At 47.7% G+C, this 27465-nt stretch overlaps 1 protein-coding gene across 1 annotated transcript; it reads right to left on the bottom strand.

Moving 5' to 3' along the window:
- Positions 1 to 1776: 1776 nt before the first annotated feature.
- On the bottom strand, positions 1777 to 24000 carry LOC137324330 (zinc-binding protein A33-like). The gene is made up of 6 exons (XM_067988488.1): positions 23302 to 24000; positions 16654 to 16749; positions 10273 to 10506; positions 8504 to 8526; positions 7159 to 7274; positions 1777 to 3935 (listed from the first exon to the last, which is right to left on the bottom strand). Exons 1-6 carry the CDS (start codon positions 23713 to 23715, stop codon positions 3388 to 3390), a joined length of 1431 nt encoding a protein of 476 aa, XP_067844589.1. The 5' UTR covers positions 23716 to 24000; the 3' UTR covers positions 1777 to 3387.
- Positions 24001 to 27465: the final 3465 nt, after the last annotated feature.

Below are 27465 nucleotides of genomic sequence, written 5' to 3'. Positions count from 1 at the left end.
GTCAATCACTGCCCTGGGGTCCAGTCACTGCCCTGGGGTCCAGTCACTGCCCTGGGGTCCAGTCACTGCCCTGGGGTCCAGTCACTGCCCTGGGGTCAATCACTCCCCTGGGGTCCAGTCACTGCCCTGCGGTCCAGTCACTGCCCTGGGGTCAATCACTGCCCTGGGGTCCAGTCACTGCCCTGCGGTCCAGTCACTGCCCTGGGGTCCAGTCACTGCCCTGGGGTCCAGTCACTGCCCTGGGGTCCAGTCACTCCCCTGGGGTCCAGTCACTGCCCTGGGGTCAATCACTGCCCTGGGGCCCAGTCACTGCCCTGGGGTCAATCACTGCCCTGGGGTCCAGTCACTGCCCTGGGGTCAGGTGACCATGTCAAGCCAGTCCGTCACCTACACTGGGGTCAATTTGAACTCTGGCTGCCCGGTGTAACCGTGTTGGTCGCAGCCTGAAAATGGGGACTGGTTACACCATCGGGGTCAGGGCCTTTAGACAGGCGGCCGGATAGCCCGCCTGTTTCAGGCGAGAGGCCACATTTTGTACACAGATCGGGGTCCTTAGACGCACTAACGACCCTGATCGCAATGTCGAGGTACAAATCGGCGGGGCTTGTGCACTCTAAGCTCCGGCTGCTTGTGACGGCGTTGTGGTCTAACCCGATGGTCCTTAAAGGGGCCTCTGGAGGTCGCTGAAAGAATGGCCCGAACCCTATTTCCATCTTTTATCCGTGTGGAGTCCAGAAGGAGGAGAATGTCTGACCAGTCTCCAGCCCAGTGCCCGGGAGCTGACCGATTGCCCACCCCTCCCCAGAGTGTAAATACGTGTGTGTGTGTGACCCTCACTCTGTATGTCTCTCTGTATTTCCGTGTGTATGTCTTTGTGTGTATCTCTATGTGTCTATCCATGTGTCTGTATATCTGTTTATATATGTGTGTGTCTGCGTATGTGTTTTTCTCTGTCTCTCTGTCTCTGTGTGTGTGTGTATCTATGTCCCTCTGTGTATGAGTGTTTGTGTATATTTCTGTGTGTCTTTTTGCATGCGTGTGTGCGTGTGCCTGTCTGTGTGCGTGCCTGTGTGTGTTAGTGTGTGTGTGTTAGTCTGTGTGTGTTTGTTAATGTGTGTGTGTGTGTGTCAGTGTATGTGTGTCAGTGTGTGTGTGTCAATGTGTCTGTGTGTGTGTCTGTGTCAGTGTCTGGGTGTCTGTGTCAGTGTCTGGGTGTCTGTGTCAGTGTGTGCGTGTGTGTCTATGTGTGCCTGTGTGTCTGTGTCTGTGTCAGTGTGTGCGTGTGTCAGTATGTGTGTGTGTGTCAGTATGTGTGTGTGTCTGTGTCAGTATGTGTGTGTGCGTCAGTATGTGTGTGTGTCTGTGTCAGTGTGTGCGTGTGTGCGTGTGTGTCAGTCTGCGTGTGTGTCTGTGTCTGTGTGTCAGTGTGTGTGTCAGTGTGTGTGTGTGTGTGTCAGTGTGTGCGTGTGTGTCAGTCTGCGTGTGTGTCTGTGTCTGTGTGTCAGTGTGTGTGTCAGTGTGTGTGTGTGTGTGTCAGTGTGTGTCCTGATTTCAAGGCTCCTGACTCTGGCTCTGTTAATGAGGGTGTGTGATGCTGCTCACTGCCTGACTGAGGCTGGTACTTGCAGACATCTGTCGGGCAGTGGGCCTGAATACTGATTAGGGGTTTGCAGTAAATTTCAGCAATCAGCCTTTTACCATCATTGATCAATTCTTTGGACAGCTGCAGACTCGTTCCTGGGCAACGAGAAAAGTAAGAACACAAGGAAATATTTTATAATAAAATTTATTCACCAGCCAAAGTCCTCCAATCTGAATTGTAAATGCTCTGATTAACAACAACTTGCATTTATATAGCACCTTAACACAGTAAAACATCCCAAGCTGCTTCACAGGAACGTAAATCAGACAAAAATTGACACCGAGCCCCACAAGGGTTGGTCAAACAGGGAGGTTTTAAGGAGCGTCTTAGAGGAGAGAGAGAGAGGCGGAAAGGTTTAGGGAGGGAATTCCAGAGTTTAGGGCCCAGGCAGCTGAAACTAGAGAAAGATGGGAGTTCAGGGCGAGGGCAGGGGGGAACCTGGTTGGAGATTCGGCTAAGGGAGGGGAGGGGAGCGGCAGAAGCAGCTGATCGGATGGTCTCAACCTTACTGACAAAATGTCCATGAGCTCCTCGCACTTGTTGTTGGAGGTGAGGGTGGAGGGGTCAGGGGAGAGGGGGTTAAGAAGACGGTTTGTAGTGGAGAAGAGAAACTGGGGGTTATCTTTGCATTCCAGGATGATCCTGGAATAGTGAGCAGTTTTGGCAGAAGAGAGCAGGACCCCGTTCACACTCTCAGACCCCGTAACACGTCCAGTTTCTAGGATTGCTGAGTTAAACATGATCTCTTATCATAACGTTTATCATTACACGCAATGATTTGACCCTGTAATTTAAAAACCTCAAGGCACTTCACAAATAGAGTGAAGTAAAGGAAATAGACCCCAAGTGAGAGAAGGAGAGATTAGCAGAGGTCACCAAAAGCTTGATCAGAAAGAGTTTTAAGGCGATTTATAAAAGGTGAAGAGTGAAGCAGGGGATGTGCAGGAATTTAGTCAAAGGAATGAAGCATGTCTGAATAGTCAGAGAGCTGGAGATGGTTGTAGAGATGGGATGGGGTGAAGGTGTAGATTGAATTATAGAGGACAAGGATTTTAAATGTAATCCTTTGGGACACTGCGGGTCAGCGAGGATTGGGTGAGCAGTGTGGTACAGGATATGGCCATCAGAGTTTTGGTTAAGTTGGTGGGAGGCCAGCGAGGGAGACCATTGCAACAATTGAGTCTGGAGGTGGCGAAGGCCTGGATAAGGGTGAGCCCACATGTAGGAACCACCCAACTTCCATTCTTCCTGCTCAGAATCACGGGCCAGACTAACATTCCAAGAATCCGTGGTACAGAGACCAGTACTTCCTGCAATGCTCTGATCTGCTACACCATCACCCCTGTATACTTTATCTCTGCTATCGAAAGGAAGGGTGAGGAAGGACAGAGAGTGAGATGGGAAAGAATGAAAGGCTCGGGTGGAGAAAGCAATTGAGGGGAGAGACTCGAGGAGGAGAGAAACTGAGGACGAGAGAGAGATTGAGGGGGAGGTAGAGATTGAGGGCGAGAGATTGAGGGGGATAGAAAGACTGGGGGGAGAGAGGAGAGACTGAGAGTGAGGGGAAGAGTGGCTGAGGATAGAGAAAGTGGGGAGAGATGACTGTGGAACACTGTGTGGAATTAGATGCAACCTGACCCCTGCAAGTGTCATTGTCGGAGGAGTTTCATTATGTCAAGAGTTGTTTGAGTGAAACTGCTGAAACATTTGCCGACAGCCTTTCATTGTGTGCGGGGTTGATGGTATTAATCCTGTATGGCCACCTTGCGAGGATAGATTTTCATTGCTGGAAGATTATTAGCGTCTAGGACTAAGTACGGACAGAAGTAGGGATAAAGCTTCTCACTGAACGTGTCCGTGAAAGTGTAGAGAAGGGCCATGTTTTCAAGGTTATAAAAGGACACCTTTCCACCTTTGTAATCCAGGCAAACTCGGATGATGTTGGGACTAATATTCAGGTCTGTGCGCCAGGGGGATGTACATGCGTAATATTCATTGCCATCCATCAATCCAATGGCCCAGAAACCATTCACTGGGTCAACTTTAATGATTCCTTTCCTTCTGATGGAATTTCTGGCTACTCCTAAACACCAGCCGGTCTGTCCCCTCACATCCACATCCCAATGATGCCTCCCCGAGGTGAATCCCTCCGATCCCAGCACAGAAACACACGAGTCAAACCTCTCTGGGTTGTCTGGCAGCTGTTGCTTGGTTAGACTATATCCCATAATAGTCAGGTCCTGAGACAGGGAGAGCCAAGGAGCCGCTGTATTCGGATCGAGAGTCACAGAGGCTGAAGAGATGGGAAATGACAAGTTAAATATGAGCAATTCAATCATAGAATGATCCAGCACAGTAGGAGGCCATGTGGCCCATCGTGCCTGTGCTGGCTCTTTGAAAGAGCTATCCAATTAGTCCCCCTCCCCTGCTCTTTCCCCAGAGCCCTGCAAATTTTTCCCCTTCAAGTATTTATCCAATTCCCTTTTGAAAGTTATTATTGAATCTGCCTCCACCGCCCTTTCAGGCAGCGCATTCCAGATCATCACAACTCGCTGCATAAAAAAATTTAACCTCCCCTCTGGTTCTTTTGCCGATCACCTTAAATCTGTGTCCTCTGGTTACCGACCCTCCTGCCAATGGAAACAGTTTCTCCTTATTTACTCAATCAAAACCCTTCCTGATTTTGAACACCTCTGTTAAATCCCCCTCAAATCTTCTCTGCTCTAAGGAGAACAATCCCAGCTTCTCCAGTCTCTCCACATAACTGAAGTCCCTCATCCCTGGGACCATTCTAGTAAATCTCCTCTGCACCCTCTCCAAGGCCTTGACATCCTTCCTAAAGTGCGGTGCCCAGAATTGTACCCAATACTCCAGCTAGGGCTGAACCAGTGATTTATAAAGGTTTAGCCTAACTTTACGGGGATGGGGTGGGGGAGGGGGGTTGGGGAGGAGGAGGAGTGAGGTTGTAGCAGCTGGGAAACCAGGAAATGTGGGTAATCCGGAGGACCTGCCGAATTTAACGGCATGACCTCATTTAGTGTTTTTTTTCTCTGTCCCCGGCCAGCGGCCAGATTGAGAGGCTGCCTGGCTGCAGGGCGGGAAGCCTGCGGTACCAGGACACAGCCGGGGAGCGGAGAAGGAGGGAGGGATCATGGAGGCCGGTGGGGGGGGGGGCGGTGAGGAAAGAGAGATCGGAGGTCGGGGAAAATTGGAAAGGCCTTGGAGAGATCATGGATGGAAGGTCGGGGGGTGAGACCGTGGGTTGGGAGTTCGATCACGGAGAGCGGGGTCTTAAAGGAGGAGAGAGAGGTAGAAAGGCAGAGGGTTTTAGGGAGGGAACTCCAGCTTAGAGCTTAGACAGCTGAAGGCACGGCCGCCAATGGTGGAGCGAAGGAAATCAGGGTGATGGACAAGAGGCCAGAATTGGAGGAGCGCAGAGATCTCGGAGGGTTGTAGGGGCTGGAGGAGGTTACAGAGGTAGGGAGGGACGAGGCTATGGAGGGATTTGAAAACAAGGATGAGAATTTTTAAATCGAGGCGTTCTCGGACTGGGAGCCAATGTAGGTCAGCGAGCACAGGGGGTGATGGGAGAACGGGACTTGGTGCGAGTTAGGATACGGGGAGCAGAGTTTTGGATGAGCTCAAGTTTATGGAGGGTGGAAGATGGGAGACCGGCCAGGAGGGCATTGGAATAGTTGAGTCTGGAGGTAACAAAGGCCTGGATGAGGGTTTCAGCAGCAGATGAGCTGAGGCAGAGGCGGAGACTAGCAATGTTACGGAGGTGAAAGTAGGCGGTGTGATGGAGAGGATATGGGGTCGGGAGCTCAGCTCAGGGTCAGATAGGAGGCCGAGGTTGCGAACAGTCTGGTTCAGCCTCAGACAGTGGCCAGGCGAATATCCGGACATCAAATTGGGGGGTGTAGTTAATACTGAGGAGGACTGTGACAAAATACAGGAAGACATTAATAAACTTGCAGAATGGACGTTGTACGGGGCCTTGGTGAGACCACATCTGGAGTATTGTGTGCAGTTTTGGTCTCCTTATCTGAGGAAGGATGTCCTTGCTATGGAGGGAGTGCAACGAAGGTTTACCAGACTGATTCCTGGGATGGCAGGACTGACCTATGAGGAGAGATTGGGTCGACTAGGCCTATATTCACTAGAGTTTAGAAGAATGAGAGGTGATCTCATCGAAACATATAAAATTCTAACAGGACTAGACAGACTAGATGCAGGGAGGATGTTCCCGATGGCTGGGGAGTCCAGAACCAGGGGTCACAGTCTCAGGATACGGGGTATGCCATTTAGAACCGAGATGAGGAGAAATTTCTTCACTCAGAGGGTGGTGAACCTGTGGAATTCTCTACCACAGAAGGCAGTGGAGGCCAAGTCATTAGATGTATTCAAGAAGGAGATAGATATATTTCTTAATGCTAAAAGGATCAAGGGATATGGGGAAAAAGCGGGAACAGGGTACTGAGTTAGACGATCAGCCATGATCACTTTGAATGGCGGAGCAGGCCCGAAGGGCCGAATGGCCTACTCTTGCTCCTATTTTCTATGTTTCTATGTAATTGGCAAATGAATTTCAATATAGATAAGTGTGAGGTGGTGTATTTTGGTAGGAAGAATAAGGAGGCCACACACTGCTTGGATAATAAGAGTCTAAATGGGATAGAGGAGCAAAGGGATCATGGGGAACAGATACACAAATCACTAAAAGTAGCAACACAGGTTAATAAGGCCATAAAAAAGGCAAATCAAGCACTAGGGTTCATTTTTAGAGGGATAGAATTAAAAAGCAGAGAAGTTATGTTAAACTTGTATAGAACCTTGGTTAGACCACAGGAGTATTGTGAACAGTTCTGGTCTCCATATTATAGAAAGGATATAGAGGCACTGGAGAAGGTGCAAAAAAGATTTACTAGGATGATACCAAAACTGAGAGGATATCCTTATCAGGAAAGATTGAACAGGCTGGGACTCTTTTCTCTAGAAAAGAAAAGACTGAGGGGTGACCTGATAGAGGTCTTTAAGATAATGAAAGGGTTTGATAGGGTAGACATAGAGAAAATGTTTCCACTTGTGGGGGAGACTAGAACTCGGGGTCATAAATATAAAATAGTCGCTAATAAATCTAATAGGGAATTCAGGAGAAACTTCCATACCCAGAGAGTGGTGAGAATGTGGAACTCGCTCCCACAAGGAGTAGTTGAGGTGAATAGTGTGGATGGATTTAAGGGGAAGCTCGATAAACACATGAGGGAGAAAGGAATAGAAGGATATGCTGATAGGGTGAGATGAAGAGGGGAGGGAGGAGGCTCGTGTGGAGCATATACACCGGCATAGACCAGTTGGGCCGAATGGCCTGTTTCTGTGCTATACATTCTTTGTAATAACACAACATATATTACTGGTGTATAATGCTATATATAAAATATAATAACACCCCACGTATTAGTAGTGTACAATGCTATAAATACTACATAACACATGTACAATATAATAACACACACCTGTATTGATAATGTTCAGCATCTTCTTCCAGACTTTGTACTGTAAGGACCCTACGTATTGTCCCACATTAATCACAGCAGAGACCGTCTCTGGATCTTGAGGCGAGCACTTAGCTCTGTAATGAGAATATGTCGGAGGTGTTAAACACGTTCCCTTTTGGTCTAGTTTCTCTGAGGTGTCTACAGGACATTTGAAGGTTCCTGGTGTGTAAAGTGAGGAGTTCCCAGTGAGACTGCAGCAAGCAACATGAGAACAGGAACAAGGGAAAGACCCAGCTCACTATCACCTGAATCCTTCTTCAGGATTATTTGCACATTTCCCTCCCTGGTACGAACGCCAACACCTTTGACTCCACATTATCTTGGGAACTCACCCATTCCTTTCAATTGGTTTGTTGGTGGCAATCTTTTTTTGTAAGTTAAGAAATCCACATGTGAAATAGTTACAACTTAAAAGAAGAAAGAAAGATTTGTATTTATAATGGCGCCTTTCACAAACTCAGGAACTTCCAAATCACCAGCCATTTTGCTGTAGTCCAGAGAGACAACTCTGCCTGAAAGGGGGGACCTTAGTGAGACGCTCCAGACCAACACTGACGCAGTCACTCGTTTTACAACCCACTGACAATCGTGCAGGAAAGGCCAGCCCCAAAGTCCAAAAACACTTCACAACCAATGAAATACTTTTTGAATTGTGGTCACTGTTGTAACACAGCAGCCAATTTGCTCAGCAAGGTCCCACAAACAGCAATGAGATAATGATCAGATAATCTGTTCTTAGTGATGTTGGTTGAGGGATAAATATTGGCCAGGACTCCGGGGAGAATTCCCCTGCTCTTCTTTGAAATAGTGTCATGGGATCTTTTATATCCACCTGAGAGGGCAGACAGGGCCTTGGTTTAAGATCTGGCACCTCTGACAGTGCAGCACTCCCTCAGTACTTACCCTCTGACAGTGCTGCTCTCCCTCAGTACTGCTCTAGAGTGTCAGCCTAGATTATGTGCTCAAGTCTCTGGAGTGGGGCTTGAACCCATGACCTTGACTCAGAGGGAGAGTGCTACTACTGAGCCACGGCTCATGACAGGGGCTTACTCAGGTAAACTCTACAAATATACACTCCCGGCATGGAGCTTCACCCACCTGGAGCACTCACCAGGAATTCAGACAAAAGGGTCAGCAGGTCCCACATGACCTTGTGTCCATTAGCAAAGTGTCAGGAGCAGGATGTTCAGCTGCCTGCCCTCTCAGCTAACTAACGGTAAGTGGCGTGGGAAGAAAAGAAAAAGGAAGTAGGAAAACAAGAAATGTCCAGAGAGAGAGAGGAATGGTCATGTGATGTTCATACCTTTTTCTAGTTGCTGGAAGATTCTGAAAGAAAATAAAACACATTTCTGAGTGACTGCTAATCCAATACCGAATATAATGAAGTACTTAGTAAGCTAATCAGATCTCTGTAAAATGGTGGGCTGAAAGATATACTCCCATTGGGTTATGACTGTGGTTTCAATGATTTTCAAATTAATCAATACTAGAATGGAGATGTAAATATCTCTCTTTTTAGAAGCAAACTGAGGCGAAAACACAAACTGAAGAACAAGAATGTGATTGAAAGTTCTAAGAATTAATACCAAATGTAGCCGATATTGGAATGATATCTCGGTGTTTAACCTGATTATCTTCAGGGATCAATGGGAACAATCTTCTTTAAGGTAAAGACACAGGAAATTATGGAACGAGCCAAGGTCATTTGGCTCATCAAGTTCACTTCCTACAACAAACTGTGTACAGTTTTTTTCTGCCATGGTCTCTCCCCACTGGAGGGTGGTGAATAACTACCAGTAAAATTTCAGTGACCCCTGAGGATAATTGAACGAAAACACCAGACTATCAATCTAAGCTGGACTCTCCGCGACTCACTCGGCCCAGTTGCTTTCCACAGATAATATCCACAAGGTGCCAGAAATACAGGAGCTGCTACATTCAGCAGAATGTTTGGTCATTTGATTGGTGTAACTTTATATCATACTCAATACACCAGCCCCATTTCAGAGGAGTTTATCGACATGGCATTAAGAGAACATTGTGGATTCAAGGCCCACCTCATGCCTTGAGCAAGTCTCCAGGCTGACACTCCAGTGTGGCACTGGGGCAGTGCTACATTATTGAAGTTGATGTCCTCTGGGTGATTTGTTAAACTGAGGACCTGTCTGTGTCTCACTGGTTGAGCTGAACTCTAGAAATTCCATGGCACTATTCAAAATGGAGATGGAGATGTCAGACTGGGACAGCAGGAGGTGCATCTCTGACACCTTTGGGTTGAAATTGTGCAATACAATATTAATAACAAACCCATTAAAGAGAATTTGCATTTATATAGCACCTTTCATGTCTTCAGAACATCTCAAACCACTTACAGCCAATGAGATATTTTTGAAATGTAATCACTGTTGTAATGTAGGGAAACACAACAGCTAATTTGCACACAGCAAGATCCCACAAACAGGTGATGTTGGTTGGCAGACATATATTGGCCAGGACACCAGGAGAACTCCCGTAATCTTTCTCAAATAATGCCTTGGCATCTTTCACACACGCCTGAGAGGGAAAATGGTGTCTCACCTTAACATCTCATCTGGAATATGGCACCCCTGACAGTGCAGCACTCCCTCAGTATGTACCCAGATTGCTGTAGTGGGAATTCACAGGCAAAAGTGCCACCACTGAGCCACGGCTGATACTTCACAGTGAAGAGCAGGAAGTTCTCCTGATGTCTTAGTTGACATTTCTCCCTCAACCATTACCACCAAAAACAGACCAACCAGCTGTTCATCTGAAGATTGTTTGTGGAATCTTGCTGTGTGCAAAATGATTGAAAAATATGCCTACAGAAAATGCCATCAAGGCACTTCGAAATGATTCATTGTACGTGGAACGCTTTGAAGTGTTTCTGTGGGACGTGATAAGGTTCCATATAAATCAAGTCTTGGTTTGTTTTTTTCTTCACCATTTTTGTTTTAAGTCTGTTCCGTATGCCCTCTGTTAGTTTTGCGGCCAGGTCCTCTCGTGCTGTGCTCACATTCTACATTAAACTCACTAACACCTTCTATCACTCACCAGCAGGAGGAGCACAGAGTCCTGTTCGCTGAGATCCCTCTCAATAGACTGAATGGTCGCACCCAGCGATGACATTTCCTCCGAGATTTTCTTCATTTTTTGCTTCATTAACTGAACGTGGCGTTCTTCCTCCTTTCCAAGTTCATTCACCCGAGTCTTCTCTTCATTGTGAAGAAACCAATGAAGCTTCTGAAATTCCTGTTTGATTTGTTTTTCAGTTCTCAAAGCCTGGCTCTGTCAGAAACAAAAATGATTTGAGATTAAAGGATTTGGGGGGAAAATTGGATAGGGGCCGTTTTTGGGCGTAGGTAGCGTGATGCGCTATTACCCCGTGCCCAATGACCCTGCGCAGGCAGGACGCGAGGTTCGGCCGGCCCGAGGACTTCCTGCAATCAGCGTTCCATTCCGGGCCTCGCACTTTCCACCACCAGGGGGAGCTCAATCTCTTAAAGGGAAGATGTTTGTTAGAAATCTCTTAAAGGTAGCTGGTACCTGTTATTTGCTGAAAATAACAGTCTACTGTCTGCACGGAGTCTGAATGGAGATCAGACATCGCACAAGTAAACCACAGATGCAGGTCCCATCCCTCTGTTTACACACTGATGAGTTATGTTAAAACATTGAATAAATGTTGCGCACTACTAAATCCCACATCCTCCAATCTGCACACCAGACCTCACCAATCTGCCGATCTGAGTTGGTACCAGACCTGTGAGAGTGCATGCACCAAGGTTCTCTGCTGATGCACTAGAGGCCTTGGTGTAAGAGGTGGACAGAAGGAGGGACATCCTATATCCGCGGGGGGGTGGGCAAGAGACCCTCCTGACATATGCTCAAAAGGCAGTGGGAGGCAGCGGGGGACGAAGTCAATGCCAGGCGCACAGCATCATGGACATGGATGCGGTGCAGGAAGAAGTTCAATGCTTTGACATGAGTGGTCAAGGAGAGTGAGGTCAACTGTCAGGTGGCGTCTCCGACTAACTGCTCCACACACTGCACCCCCATCACCCACATACCAACAAACTCTTTCCATCAGTACTCAACTCTTCCAACCAGGTGCTTCCTCTCACCCTTACACATTACCACTGTTACAAGCCACTCACCCACTACTCACAGGCCACACACACTAGCTATTCAACCATGACAGGCACATCACCCAGACACATGTCCCACTTTCTTGCAGGAGAAGGTGGCGCATATCAGGAGGCAGCAAGTGGCCGTGGCATTTAGCCCCTCGAGCCTGTTCCGCCATTCAGTGAGATCATGGTGGACCTGTGACCTCACTCCATATACCCACCTTAGCCCCATATCCCTCAATCCATCAATCTCAGATTCAACATTCACAATTGATCCAGCATCAACTGCCATCTGCAGAAGAGCATTCCAAACTTCTCCCACCCTTTGCGTATAGAAGCATTTCCTAACTTCACTCCTGCACGTTCTGGCTCTAAATGTTAGGCTATGTCCCCGTGTCCTAGTATTCAAGTCTAGGAGACCTCCAGAAAAAGTTACAAATGTCTCGGCAACCAGAAGCAATAATCCAGCAACTAACCTGTAAATCCTGCAAGGTCCCTTTAAATAGCGGTGGTGGGGGGTCCTCCAGGCACTCTAAGACACGGTCAGATGGTCGGGGTTAAGACTGTGCATTGAGTTGAATGTTAAGTCCCAAAATGGTGTCTGTCACTTTAAATCAGCGTTGCACACTGATTGAAGCCATTTTCTCCCCACTTTACATGATTCCAGGGTTCATTATCTGCACCAGTGCTAACTCCTAAAGCAAGATGGCGTCCAGCGCACGTCACGCTGGAAACGTGCGTGCGCATCCAAGACGCCATCTCGGATGTCGGAGAGGTCGTGTAGCGCCAAAACAACGGGCGCTACACGGTCCAATTTAGCGTCCTGAGTATTTAGCCAGTCTTTGCATACTAGACGGAATTCTCATATCACAAATCCTGTTACGATTGGGGAAGTTTTAGGTGGTGGGGTCTGTTACAATGAATCTTATATTTGGGGGATTATTGCAGTAAGGGGTGTTATATTAGGGGGAGTGCTATATTTGTGTGAGAGTTATCACTAGCAAATTACAGGCTGTTATTGGCAGGAACTGGACCTGTCACAGCTGGGTGTGTGAGTCAGACAGCAAACATGGCCAAGAAAAACACTCAACAATAACTATCATTTCATCTCTCAGATCCAAACAAGCCCGGCCCGAGGGGTGAGGAGGGGTGCAGATGACAGTCTATTGTTTCTGTTGAGGGACAGAGTGATGCTTTATGATGGACACTGCCCTCACATTGTAATCCAGATCTGACAAACAGGAGGAGTTTGTGTTTGTGATTGATTCAAAATTCTAATCAGAGAAGTAATTTAGTAGAGACAAGATATCGCTGCACATTTGGTGTTGGTGCTGAGCTAAATCTCTGGTGTAGCTGCATGAGAATGGTTGGAGGACTCTATCAGTACAAACAGGCTTCAAGACAAGAGAAATCATCTCACGCCCGGTCATTGAGACGCAGGCAGCACGTAACATTCGTGCTGCCTGGTGATTGACCTGATATGTGTGAGAAGACAGCGCGACCTGCCCTGCTGAGTGGCTGCTCACCGGCAGGAGGCCCCGATATAACGAGTGCTTAAAGGCAGGCTGCATCTCTTATTTGCAAAATATAAGATACGGGTCTGCACAGAGTCCAAACAGAGATCAGACATCGCACATGTGAAACACAGATGCAGGTCCCGTCCCCATGTTTACACACTGATGAGTTTTGTTAAAACATTGAATAAAGGTTGCGCACCACTAAATCCCACATCCTCCAATCTGCACACCAGACCTCACCAATCTGCCAATCTGAGTTGGTACCAGGCCTGAGAGAGTGCATGCACCAAGGTTCTCTGCTGATGCACTAGAGACCTTGGTGCAACAGGTGGACAGAAGGAGGGACATCCTATATCCGCGGGGAGAGGGCGGGGGGGAGGGCAAGAGGCCCTCCAGACATATGCTCAAAAGGCAGTGGGAGGCAGCGGGGGACGAAGTCAATGCCAGGCGCACAGCATCATGAGCATGGATGCAGTGCAGGAAGAATTTCAATGCTTTGTCATGAGTGGTCAAGGTGAGTGAGGTCAACTGTCAAGTAACGTCTCCCACCAACTGCACCACCCACTACACCCCCATCACCCACACACCAATAAACTCTTTCCATCAGTACTCAACTCTTCCAACCAGGAGCTTCCTCTCAGTCTTACACATTACCACTGTTTCAAGCCGCCCACCCACAACTCACAGGCCACACACACTGGCAGCTACTCAACCATGACAGGCACATCACCCAAACATCCTGCAGGACACTCACTGACACACGTCCCACTTTCTTGCAGGAGAAGGTGGCGCACAACAGGAGGCAGCAAGTGGCAGTGGCTCCATGGAACATGAACCTGCTGTCCTCGCTCAGGATGACAGCATTCCTGTCTGACCCCTGCCACTCTGCCTGTGCCCTGGCTGTTGCCTGGCAGCTAGTCGGCCTACTCCCTGTAGAGTATTGAAACTTTATCATAGGAACATAGGAAGATAGGAACAGAAATAGGCCAATTAGCCCCTCGAGCCTGTTCAGCCATTCAATGAGATCATGGTTGACCTGTGACCTTAGCCCCATATCCCTTAATGCCTTTGGTTAACAAAAATCGATCAATCTCAGATTCAAAATTCACAATTGAGCTAGCATCAACTGCCGTTTGCAGAAGAGAGTTCCAAACTTCTCCCACCCTTTGTGTGTAGAAGCGTTTCCTAACTTCACTCCTGCACGTCCTGGCTCTAGTTTTTAGGCTTTGTCCCCTAGTCCTGGTATTCAAGTGTAGGAGACCTCCAAAAACAGGTACAAATGCATCAGCAGCCAGAAGCAATAATCCAGCAACTAACCTGTAAATCCTGCATGGTCCCTTTAAATAGCCCTGGTGGCAGGGTGGGGGGTCCTCCATTCGACCTGTTGAGCTGTGCGAGGTTCAGGCAGTGCGTTGACTGGAGTGTGGAGTTCCAAAATCGCATCTGTCCCTTTAAATCAGCGTTGCACACTGATCTAATGCATGTTCTCCCTACTTTACATGCTGCCGGCGTTCGTTATCTGCACATGCACAATCGCCTTTACTAAGATGGCGTCCAGCACACGTCGTGCTAGAAGCGTGCGCGCGCATTCTGGACGCCATTTTGGGCCCTTAGGCAGCTGCGTAGTGCCTACAAAATGGGCGCTTTGCGGCCCGATTTATTGCCCGAGATGTGGTGAGTGTAACAGGCTCGGGAAGAATAGGTGACATTGGACCCATGGTTCCCAAAGCTCTCCACCACTGGGGGGTTTCCTCACCTCATATCTGGGTCTGTTGGAGATTAATTGATAGAGATTGATTGCTATAATTAGTGAACAACTCCATTATCGTTGTATCGTGTGATTACCAGGACGGTAGAAGGTGAACTAGATGGACTTTGGTCTGTTTTCCACTAGCAATTGCTTCGTTCCTACGTTATGCTGTGCACAGAGACCAGAACTACCAATAAAACAGCCTTCGAGGGAAGGAACTTCCATTCAAAGAAGCCCAGAGGTTTGAAAGGAGGCTACAAAAGTTTATCAAGCAGCAAGCTGGGGTCCCAATAAAGAACCAGAGAGAGGGTTAACTTTCTGTAACCTTTTCATGGAGAGTGGCAAGAACTCTGAAGGAAGATCACAAGATAATTATGATGACGATGGTTATTCAGCCCATCTTATTTTATCCATCCAGAATGATCCTAAAGTTCCTCCCATTGCAGCATCCAGTTTTCACCTCCATTACTTTATCTCGGAGACCATTCCTAGAATGACTGGTGTTACGTGGATCCAGATGGAGCTGGGCTTTAGACACATTAATAAGGATTGAAACTACCCTACCGCCGAGAAAATATTACAAGAGCGTTTGTTAAGATGGCTGGAAAAAAAACAACTGGATGGTCTGGTGAGATAGTGTCCTTTGATGACTCCCATTTTGGCAGGTGAGTCCTGGTGCTGGGACCTCTGCCTCCCTGCTAGGGTCTCCCTTGTCCTCGTCTTGAAGGGATACTCTTCTCCAATGGACTGTGGAGGGATTGCTAAGAATGGGGAAGAACAATTACTAACCTTGTAGGTTCTTCTTCACTCTTTGAGTCCAAGGCTCCTCAGACTGCAAACCCATCTGGCCTTCCCCTCAGGGCCCAGTAGAGAAGGTTGCTTTACTTTATCTTTTCTCTGGGATGCTTGGTGACAAAAGGAACTGAAACCTTATGGTGTGTGGTTTGCCTTTTATCGGGTGCAAGAAGAGTGGTGTGTCATGTGATGAACATTGAAAACATCCTAAAGGCACAATTTCTCTTATAATTTTTCTTCTTTGCTAACAAGATGGGACACTGGAGCAAGTCTCGGTCCAGTTCCAGCAGTGTGGAGACGATGCCTTTGATTCGAAGGATGAAGACTAAAAGGTAGGTATTCTTTCTCTATATGTGCGCTCATATATTTATTTATCTCAGTTCTCAGCACAAAATTAATTTATTGTTTAACCTATTGAGTATTATTTTCTTAATTGATTAAAGAAATGGATTAGGAGAATCACTCTTTCTTTTTTTGAAGTAATCTTTCAAATTATGTATTCATTCTGTCAGATAAATCATGTGTTCAATTATTTTTTAGTTGCGTTAATAAAATATTGATTTGTGACAGCCATAATTCATACATGTCAGTCGCAGGATAAGGGGTCGGCCATTTAGGACTGAGATGAGGAGGAATTTCTTCACTCAGAGGGTTGTGAATCTTTGGAATTCTCTACCCCAGAGGGCTGTGGATGCTGAGTCGTTGAGTATATTCAAGACTGAGATCGATAGATTTTTGGACTCTCGGGGAATCAAGGGATACGGGGATCGGGCGGGAAAGTGGAGTTGAGGTCAAAGATCAGCCATGGTCTTGTTGAATGGTGGAGCAGGCTCGAGGGGCCGAATGGCCTACTCCTGCTCCTATTTCTTATGTTCTTATGTTTATCTTCATTTCCACAAACTTAGGTGGAATCAGTATTTCTGTATTTAATATTTATCGAGTCTGCTTCGTAGCTCTTTTGTTTGTACGTGACATTTGAACTATTTCTTAGTTGAACAAGAACGTAGGGAGCTGCTTGTGACTAAGTGAAGATTGGGCCCTGTAAGGCAGCAAAACTGCAAATTCACACTCGTTTACTGAACAAAAGATTCGCATCTCAATTCGTTTACAGGGCATGGATTTGGAATTCTGATTCCGAATGGGAAAAAAATGTTTCAGGTTTAAAAAGAATTAGATTTGCCAAACCTTATCTTAATGGCACAGATTGCAAGCAGCAAATTAATCATAATATTCAGTAACTTACTTTAATGTGCTTTAAAGTTAGGTCATACTCATTTCTGACTTCACTGAATTTCTCCATCTTGGATTTTAGGGTCTTCATCAAGATCTTCAGCTCTTCCTGGAAGAATAATTGTTGAGAAACTCCGTTTAATAATGTCGTCCTCGCACAGAACAAGAGGAAGAAATTATTCAGACTGGACTAGAATAATAATGAGACAGGGATTAGGGGATTATATTAAGCGCAAAGCAGCAGGGACCAGGATCTTGTGCAGAGATTAACGGCGGCTGAGAGTGCAGGTTATTTTTTGTGTGACAACAGGATGCAGCTGCAAACTTTAACAAGGTCCAATGCCTCACGAATTTGTCTTCGTGATGCTATGAGGACATAAAAGGTCACAAATTATTGTTACTGATATTAGCAAGGGTCCCTCTGTCTGCTATTTCAATAGAGGTGCTAATGCATTTGAAATGAAAGGGTTAACACAGTCACAGATTTCCCAAACCTGATATGTGTGTTCCAAGAACAATAGTTCAAGAAGCGATGGTTAATTTCGGGTTTGAACTTGTATGTCATGTGATGCCAACCTAGAACTGGGAGCCAATGTAGGTCAGCGAGTACAGGGGGTGATGGGAGAACGGGACTTGGTGCGAGTTAGGATACGGGGGAGCAGAGTTTTGGATGAGCTCAAGTTTACGGAGGGTGGAAGATGGGAGGCCGGCCAGGAGAGCATTGGAATAGATTTCAATAACTTCAGATCAGAACCACTGCTCCCATTCTCTCGGACAGCAGGAGCTGGTAATGGTTCTGCTGTTACCATTTACAGCTTCTCTAGACCCATCTTTTGTTTCCTGACCTGTCCCATTCCCACCCTCCTCGCCTTGCACTGTCATCCCTTTTGTCATTTAATCACTGCCCTCCACCCTATCACAGACCTTCCCTTTTGTTCTTTCCTCCCTCCCCACCTTTCCCAGGCTCTGTTTCTCCACAGTTGCTGCCTGACCTGCTGAGTATTTCCAGCATTTTCTGTTTTTATTTCAGATTTCCAGCATCCGCAGTATTTTGCTTTTGAGATCATTGGACTAGCCCAGTCTGGAGATAACAAAGACATGGATGAGGGTTTCAGCAGCAGCTGAGCTGAGGCAGGGGCGGAGACGGGCGATGTTACGGAGATGGAAAAAGGCGATCTTGGTGATTGAGCAAATATGGGGTCAGAAACTCGTCTCAGGGTCAAATAGGAGGCCAATGTTGTGAACGGCTCGGTTCAGCCTCAGAAATTGACCAGGGAGAGGGATGGAGTCGGTGGCGAGGGAATGGAGTTTGTGGCCGGGACCAAATACAATAGCTTTGGTTTTCTCCACATTTAATTGGACTGGTGGAAACTGGACAGGTGGGCAATTACCTTACGCACTGGAAACCACCTGATCCCACCATTTCCGATTTTAACAGTCTGTCCAAAGCTTCCAGGGTCCTAATTCACCTACGCTAATCGGGGCCTGATAATATCTTCAGGCCCCAGGGTAGTGATTTTAAGTTGAGCACGAGCTGGGAAGCTGTGCTGGCTCTCCCGCCGTGTGAAGACCAAGGGTGGAGAGCTTCGGGGGGCTGGACAGGCCGGTCAGGTCAGTTTTTTTACTTTCCTTTGTGGGGCCAGAGGGAGCAGGAGTTTGGGCCTCCCCTGCCCTTCCCTCCCGTCACACCCCCTGGAACCTTCTTCCCCCCCACACTTACCCGAGTGCCAGTTGGTAGCCGCCGGCAGCGTGTTAATGGTGGTTAAAATCGCCGTGGGCCGGAGGGGAAAATAACCAAAACCAACAGTTCCAGCTGGAAACCCATTGGCAGCTAAAATCCCCTCATAAATACCCGAAACCTGAAGGGGGAAATTCAAATTATAAAGGCACAAAATTAGTGGTCAGTTTTTGGAGGGGATGGGATTCTGGGACATACTGGGAGGATATGCAGATCGGGTTAGATGGAGGGAGCAGGCTCGTGAGCATAAACACCAGCACAGACCAGTTGGGCCGAATGGCCTGTTTCTGTGCTGTAATTTCTATGTATTACGCACCTGGAAAATTTTGAACTGTTATATTATAAAGTGATGCATTCTGGTTAATTTTAACCACTTTTGCACTTCACACTTGATAGATTTTTAATCTCAAAAAACAGAAAAAATGGATTTTCAACAGACCTACCAGAGCATCCAACTTCCCCAAAGGTGGCCTCAACACTCAACTCTCCCATAGACAACCCCCTCAGTTAATGCTGGCACCCCTCTCCCTCAGTTAATACTGGCACCCCTCTCCCTCAGTTAATGCTGGCACCCCTCTCCCTCAGTTAATACTGGCACCCCTCTCCCTCAGTTAATGCTGGCACCCCTCTCCCTCAGTTAATACTCGTACCCCTCTCCCTCAGTTAATACTCGTACCCCTCTCCCTCAGTTAATACTGGCACCCCTCTCCCTCAGTTAATACTGACACCCCTTTCCCTCAGTTAATACTGGCACCCCTCTCCCTCAGTTAATACTCGTACCCCTCTCCCTCAGTTAATGCTGGCACCCCTCTCCCTCAGTTAATACTCGTACCCCTCTCCCTCAGTTAATACTCGTACCCCTCTCCCTCAGTTAATACTCGTACCCCTCTCCCTCAGTTAATGCTGGCACCCCTCTCCCTCAGTTAATACTGGCACCCCTCTCCCTCAGTTAATGCTGGCACCCCTCTCCCTCAGTTAATACTCGTACCCCTCTCCCTCAGTTAATACTCGTACCCCTCTCCCTCAGTTAATACTGGCACCCCTCTCCCTCAGTTAATACTGACACCCCTCTCCCTCAGTTAATACTGGCACCCCTCTCCCTCAGTTAATACTGGCACCCCTCTCCCTCAGTTAATACTCGTACCCCTCTCCCTCAGTTAATGCTGGCACCCCTCTCCCTCAGTTAATACTCGTACCCCTCTCCCTCAGTTAATACTCGTACCCCTCTCCCTCAGTTAATACTCGTACCCCTCTCCCTCAGTTAATACTGGCACCCCTCTCCCTCAGTTAATGCTGGCACCCCTCTCCCTCAGTTAATACTCGTACCCCTCTCCCTCAGTTAATGCTGACACCCCTCTCCCTCAGTTAATGCTCGTACCCCTCTCCCTCAGTTAATACTCGCACCCCTTTCCATTACTTAATGTGTAACACTGAGTCCGGGTATATTCTGTGTGACACTCCTGTGATTATTCATTGTCGGGATGTGGGTGTCGCTGGCGAGGCCGGCATTTATTGCCCATCCCTAGTTGCCCTGAGAAGGTGGTGGTGAGCTGCCTTCTTGAACCGCTGCAGTGCTGAGTTTTGATAGAACTGAGTGACTTGCTCGGCCACTTCAGAGTATAAAGGGTCAACCACGCCGGTGTGGGACTGGAGTCACGTATAGGCCCAGACCGGGTAAGGACGGCAGGTTTCCTTCCCTTAAGGACATCAGTGAACCAGTTGGGTTTTTACGACAATCCGACAGCTGCATGGTCACTTTTACTGAGACCAGATTTTTATTTCAAGATTTTTAAAAGTTTGTGTGTCATTGCTGTCTGGGTATATCATAATACCATATCATTGTGGGTACAGCACAGGAAGAGGCCATTCGGCCCATCGTGCCTGTGCCGACTCTTTGAAAGAGCTATCTGATTAGTCCCCTCCCTTGCTCTTTCTCCATAGTCCTGCAATTTTTTCCCTTCAAGTATTTATCCAATTCCCTTTTGAAAGTTATTATTGAATCTGCTTCCACCGCCCTTTCAGGCAGCGCATTCTAGATCATCACAACTCGCTGCATAAAAAAAATTTCTTCATCTCCCCTCTGGCTCTTTTGCCGATTACCTTAAATCTGTGTCCTCTGGTCACCGACCCTCCTGGAAACAGTTTCTCCTTATTTACTCTGTCAAAACCATTCATGATTTTGAACACCTCGATCAAATCTCCCCTTAACCTTCTCTGCTCTAAGGAGAACAATCCCAGCTTCTCCAGTCTCTCCACATAACTGAAGTCCCTCATCCCTGGAACCATTCTAGTAAATCTCTTCTGCACCATCTCCAAGGCCTTCACATCCTTCCTAAAGTGCGGTGCCCAGAATTGGTCACAATTCTCCAGCTGAGGCCTAACCAGTGTTTTATAAAGGTTTAGCATAATCTCCTTGCTTTTGTACTCTATGCCTCTATGCCTCTATTAATAAAGCCGAGGATCCCGTGTGCTTTTTTAACAGCCTTCTCAACTTGTCCTGCCACCTTCAAAGATTTGTGTACATTCACCCCCAGGTCTCTCTGTTCCTGCACCCCCTTTAAAATTGTACCATTTAGTTTATTTTGCCTCTCCTCATTCTTCCTACCAAAATGCATCACTTCACACTTCTCTGCATTAAATTCCATCTGCCGTGTGTCTGCCCATTTCACCAGTCTGTCTCTGTCCTCCTGAAGCCTGTTACTATCCTTCACATTGTTTACTACATTTCCGAATTTCGTGTCATCTGCAAACTTTGAAATTAATCCCAGGGGTTTTAATTTTGCTAACAAGTCTATTATGTGGCACTTCATCAAATGCCTTTTGAAAGTCCATGTACACAACATCAACCGCACTACCCTCATCAACCCTCTCCGTTACTTCTTAGCTGTGTGTAAAGTAGGGAGAACATGCATTAGATCAGTGTGCAACTCTGATTTAAAGGGACAGATGCGATTTTGGAACTCCACACTCCAGCCAACGCACTGCCTGATCCTCGCACAGCTCAACAGGTCGAATGGAGGACACCCCACCCTGCCACCAGGGCTATTTTAAGGGACCATGCAGGATTTACAGGTTAGTTGCTGGATTATTGCTTCTGGCTGCTGATGCATTTGTACCTGTTTTTGGAGGTCTTCTATACTTGAATACCAGGACTAGGGGACAAAGCCGAAAAACTAGAGCCAGGTTTGACAGGAGTGAAGTTCGGAAATGCTTCTACACACAAAGGGTGGGAGAAGTTTGGAACTCTCTTCTACAAATGGCAGTTGATGCTAGCTCAATTGTGAATTTTATATCCAAGATTGACAGACTTTTGTTAACCAATGATATTAAGGGATATGGGGCTTTTTTTTATTCGTTCACGGGATGTGGGCGTTGCTGGCAAGGCCGGCATTTATTGCCCATCCCTAATTGCCCTCGAGAAGGTGGTGGTGAGCCGCCTTCTTGAACCGCTGCAGTCCGTGTGGTGAAGGTTCTCCCACAGTGCTGTTAGGAAGGGAATTCCAGGATTTTGACCCAGCGACGATGAAGGAACGGCGATATATTTCCAAGTCGGGATGGTGTGTGACTTGGAGGGGAACGTGCAGGTGGTGTTGTTCCCATGTGCCTGCTGCTCTTGTCCTTCTAGGTGGTAGAGGTCGTGGGGCTAAGGCGGGTATATGGAGTTAGGTCACAGGTCAACCATGATCTCATTGAATGGTGGACCAGGCTCGAGGAGGTAAATGGCCTCCTCCTGTTCCTATCTTCCTATAATAATACTCTACAGGGAGTAGGCCGACTAGCTGCCAGGCAACAGCCAGGGCACAGGCAGAGTGGCAGGGGTCAGACAGGAATGATGTCATCCTGAGCGAGGACAGCAGGTTCATGTTCCATGGAGCCACTGCCACTTGCTGCCTCCTGTTGTTTGCCACCTTCTCCTGCAAGAAAGTGGGACGTGTGTCAGTGAGTGTCCTGCAGGATGTTTGGGTGATGTGCCTGTCATGGTTGAATAGCTGCCAGTGTGTGTGGCCTGTGAGTTGTGGGTGGGCGGCTTGAAACAGTGGTAATGTGTGAGGGTGAGAGGAAGCACCTGGTTGGAAGAGTTGATTACTGATGGAAAGAGTTTGTTGGTGTGTGGGTGATGGGGGTGTAGTGTGTGGAGCAGTTGGTGGGAGACGTTACTTGACAGTTGACCTCACTCTCCTTGACCACTCATGTCAAAGCATTGAACTTCTTCCTGCACTGCATCCATGTCCATGATGCTGTGCGCCTGGCATTGACTTCGTCCCCCGCTGCCTCCCACTGCCTTCTGAGCATATGTCTGGAGGGTCTCTTGCCCACCCCCCCCGCCCTCCCCCCGCGGATATAGGATGTCCCTCCTTCTGTCCACCTCTTACACCAAGGTCTCTAGTGCATCAGCAGAGAACCTTGGTGCATGCTCTCTCACAGGTCTGGTACCAACTCAGATTGGCAGATTGGTGAGGTCTGGTGTGCAGATTGGAGGATGTGGGATTTAGTGGTGCACAACCTTTATTCAATGTTTTAACAAAACTCATCAGTGTGTAAACAGAGGGATGGGACCTGCATCTGTGTTTCACATGTGCGATGTCTGATCTCCGTTCAGGCTCCGTGCAAACCCGTATCTTATATTTTGCACATAAGAGGTGCAGACAGCCTTTAAGCGGTGCAGGCTGCCTTTAAGAGGTTTAAGCAACTCCCGTGATCGGGGCCCCCCTGCTGGTGAGCAGCCACTCGACAGCGCAGCTGGGCCCGGCTGCTCACAGATATCAGGAAAGTGACCAGGCAGCACGATCGTTGCTTGCTGCCTGCATCTCACGGACCGGGGCGCAGGTTAATCGCGCACGGAGACCCCTGCGCTCGGATTCGGGGGTTACCCAATATAAGCCCTGGTTTGTCTTCCCTCTCACTGACTCTGACTCACTGTACCTTGCATTCTTTCGCTGCTTCCTCCAAAGGAAGACATTTATGGTTTTCGTGCTTCCTTGAGTGCAGACAAACGACACACATCATCTCCCCGTCCTCCCGACAGAACAGCTTCAGCACCTCCTTGTGTTGACTGCAGACACGACCTGCCACTGTCTCCTCCTGATTTTTTGTAAATTCCTTGACGAATGACTCAACAATGTTCGCCAGCGTGCGATTCCACTTTAAGTCACTGGTGGAATAAGTCTCTCGGCAAACTGGACACTCACAGCTTCCCTTTCGCTTCCAGTAGCTCATCAAACACGTGCAGCAAAAGTTGTGCTGACATGGGGGAGAAACCGGGTCCTTGAAGATATCCTGACATATCGGGCACGACAACTCATCTTCCAACCAAGATATCTTTCCTCCTGCTTCCATTTCTCAAAAAATGTTACTCAAGCTAACTGGCTTCCTGTTTACAGTCTGGCCAGCTGAGAATCATTCCAACAAAAACTATTTCAGTTTCTGTTCCTGTTTCTAATTAAAAGGGGCACGGCTTTCATTGCAAAGTTTAAACAAACTCTTCTTTGATTGCAAAGACTTGTTGTGAAGCTGTTCATCTCGTCAATAAAAAACATCAGTGAAGATTGTTGTCCTCACCAGCGGGGTGGTGACCTGGCAGAGTGGGCCGCCCGTCCGTTAGAAAACCTCACCAATTTTCATTGCATTGATTTCAATGGAAAGCAAAGCAGGGCGGGTTCTGGAAAGGACGGGCGGTCCTGCCAGCAGGGAAGAAAATTTAACCCATTTATTTTGTAGAAATCAGTGGATTTTTAAAAATCCAGCCAGAATCGAGTTGTGTTGATCCAATCCACATGCTTGCCTGCTCCTGCAGCACAGGGACCTGGTCTGTCCCAATTTTCAGATGAGATCCCCTCTCCCTAATTTGAAAAGGCCACTTAGACAGGCAAGGCTCACCCAGAGAGATTGTCCTGTAGCACACATGGCCGAGGACTGGAAATCAAGCAGAGGAGCAGCTCTTGAAAGGATTAATATGAGTAAGTAGAATGGAGATGCATGAGCAAGACTGATGAGTTCGAGGTCCTGCTGCAGGTGGTGCATCAAAAGAGAGTGGCCCTAATTGGGGCTGAAGACCATCCTTCAGTAACATCACAGGGGCCAGTTGCTCCCAAGGAGGTCCCTCTAAATTCCATGCAGTTTGCCAGGTGCCTTGTACATGGCTGCAAATGAAAAAGAAGTTTGCTTGTAACAGGAGGAAGGTGACATTAAGTGTGCTTTGCACTTTTGCACACAACTCTTGTGTGACGCGTTAAGGATGGGCAAGAACCTAAGGTGGGAGCTCCCATATCCTGTGGGGGACACCATTTCAAACATTGTTTTCGGTCCCTGCACAAACTCCGTTCCCTCGCCACCGACTCCATCCCTCTCCCCGGCCACTGTCTGAGGCCGAACCAGACCGTTCACAACCTTGGCGTCCTATTTGACCCTGAGATGAGCTTGGAATCATAGAATCATAGAAAGGTTACAGGAAGGAGGCCATTTGGCCTATCTTGTCCGTGCCAGCTCTATGCAAGAGCAATCCAGCTAGTCCCACTCCCCCGCCCTTTCCCAGTAGCCCTTCAATTTTTTTTTTCCTTTCAAGTACTTATCCAGTTCCCTTTTGAAGGCCATGATTGAATCTGTCTCCACCACCCCCTCGGGCAGTGCATTCCAGATCCTAACCACTCGCTGTGTAAAAAAGTTTTTCCTCATTTCACCTTTGGTTCTTTTGCCAATCACCTTAAATCTCTGTCCTCTGGTCCTTGACCCTTCTGCCAATGGGAACAGTTTCTCTCTATCTACTCTGTCGAGACCCTTCATGATTTTGAATACCTCTATCAAATCTCCTCGCAACCATCTCTGTTCCAAGGGGAACAACCCCAGCTTCTCCAGTCTGTCCACGTAACTAAAGTCCCTCATCCCTGGAATCATTCTAGTAAATCACTTCTGCACCCTCTCTAAGGCCTTCACATCTTTCCTAAAGTGTGGTGCCCAGAACTGGACACAATAGCTTCTGACCACATATCTGCTCTATCACCAAGACCGCCTATTTCCACCTCCGTAACATCGCCCGTCTCCGCCCCTGCCTCAGCTCATCTGCTGCTGAAACCCTCATCCATACCTTTGTTGCCTCCGGACTAGACTATTCCAATGCTTTCCTGGCCGGCCTTCCATCTCCCACCCTCCATAAACGTGAGCTCATCCAAAACTCTGCTGCCCATATCCTAACTCGCACAAAGTCCCATTCGCCCATCACCCCTGTGCTCGCTGACCTATCTCTGTAACCTCCTCCACCCTTATAACCCTCCGAGATCTCTGCGCTCCTCTAACTCTGGCCTCTTGTTCATCCCTGATTTTAATCGTTCCACCATTGGCGGCCGTGCCTTCAGCTGTCTAGGCCCTAAGCTCTGGAATTCCCTCCCTAAACCTCTCCGCCTCCCTCCTTTTTTAAGATGTTCCTTAAAACTTACCTCTTTGACCAAGCTTTTGGTCGCCTGTCCTGATATCTCATGTGGCTCGGTGTCAAATTTTGTCTGATTTACGTTCCTGTGAAGCTCCTTGGGGAGGTTTCACTCCAGTAAATGCAACTTGTTGCTGTTTGTGACCATTGCGCTGTTGGACACACTCTTTCATTGTACCAGAGATACAAGCCACACTTCTCTTGTAGGTGGAGCTGGTGATTGTAACACACCAAGTAGATGTGATGGACCAAACAGATGGCCAAGACCGCCCGCTGCTGTTAGAGGGTTTCTCTGTGGAGTCAGTACCCTGGTGTCCCGACAGCTACTTCCCTCTGCTCCAGGGTTTCTTCACTTCCAAAAGTACCGCCACTTTGCTCGTGAGGAAATCCTGCCGCCCCATGCAATCCCTGTCCAACTGATGCCTTCCTTCCCTGGGGAAATGGTGAACGCGTTGCCACTTGGAAGCACTGGCCCAGGAATTTCCTGGAAAGATTTGGCGTAATTTCCTCGACTGTTTGCGCCGTTTCTGAGATATATCCGCCAGAAAACCCTCTGCAGTTCACTCACATTCCTCCGGCCCTGATGCATTAACTCATGTGAGTTTCTTGGATTTACGCGAATAATTTACTGACATAAATTTACGCCCAAAGGATTAGACACAGCACAGCCCGAAATCACCGGATATATGCCTGATTGAGATTTCTGGAGTTCCATAGCGATTTTCTTTGCGTGTTTATAAACAAAATTCTTACTGAGACCTGCACTATGCTTAACCAAAGTGCTGTCATTCTTAGTGCACATGAACCTGTGCCCCTTAACGTGCTCAGGAGGACTAAGCAGCTGGAACGGCCTTTCTGATGGACGTACTCCTGTTCTACATAATAACAAGGTGGGGCATTGTAGCTGAGTCAGAATGTGCCCACATCCATGTACATCAATTTCCAGAAGAAGGTGTGGGTGACATCCCTTCCCTCCCAAAACCAGAGGCATGGAGGCCAATTGTAGACGCCTCATTGTTAACTCAGTACAGACCACTGACCTGTGATCGACCCTTGGGCCTTGCTATTTTGCCAGGTTTGGTTATTCACTGCCTCAATGAGCTGAGTCAAAAGAGAAAGAGGCTCCCTCCTCAAAAGGAGTCCTTTATAAAGATAGAAAGAAAGAACGTGCATTTATATAGCGCCTTTCATGACCTCAGGACGTCCCAAAGTGCTTTACAGCCAATGAAGTACTTTGGCAGTGTAGTCACTGTTGTAATGTAGGGAACGCTGAATGAAAGCAAACATGGAATAGGAGGGCACCATGTCCAGCCCAAATAATATCCTTTTGTTTTGACACAAATAAAATCTATAACTTGAATCGGTTTTGGGTTTAAATTGTGCTTCGCACTTCATTGTGCTGCACTGTGAGGTGATTGGTGCACTGGCTTCTTGCCAGCATCCATTTAACACATGGCGTGTTTGCGGTCTCAGCCGGGGTCATTCCTGCAGACCCTAAATGGGAACTACAGCTGGACAAAGGCATTAAATATCCACAAACATCATGAGGGCAAAGGATGAAATTTAACATGGTGAGAGGCCTGGGTAAAACGGGTCTCTCAATCTCTGTGTCTCTCTGCTTCACTTTCTCTGTGCGGTTGAGTGAATGTCTGGCTGCTGCTTCTTTT

The sequence above is a fragment of the Heptranchias perlo genome, chromosome 8 (genome assembly GCF_035084215.1).
Source record: "Heptranchias perlo isolate sHepPer1 chromosome 8, sHepPer1.hap1, whole genome shotgun sequence".
NCBI classification, from domain to species: Eukaryota; Metazoa; Chordata; class Chondrichthyes; order Hexanchiformes; family Hexanchidae; genus Heptranchias; species Heptranchias perlo.
The sequence above is the reverse complement of the archived record's forward strand: the minus strand, read 5'-3'. Positions and strand labels throughout refer to the sequence as shown.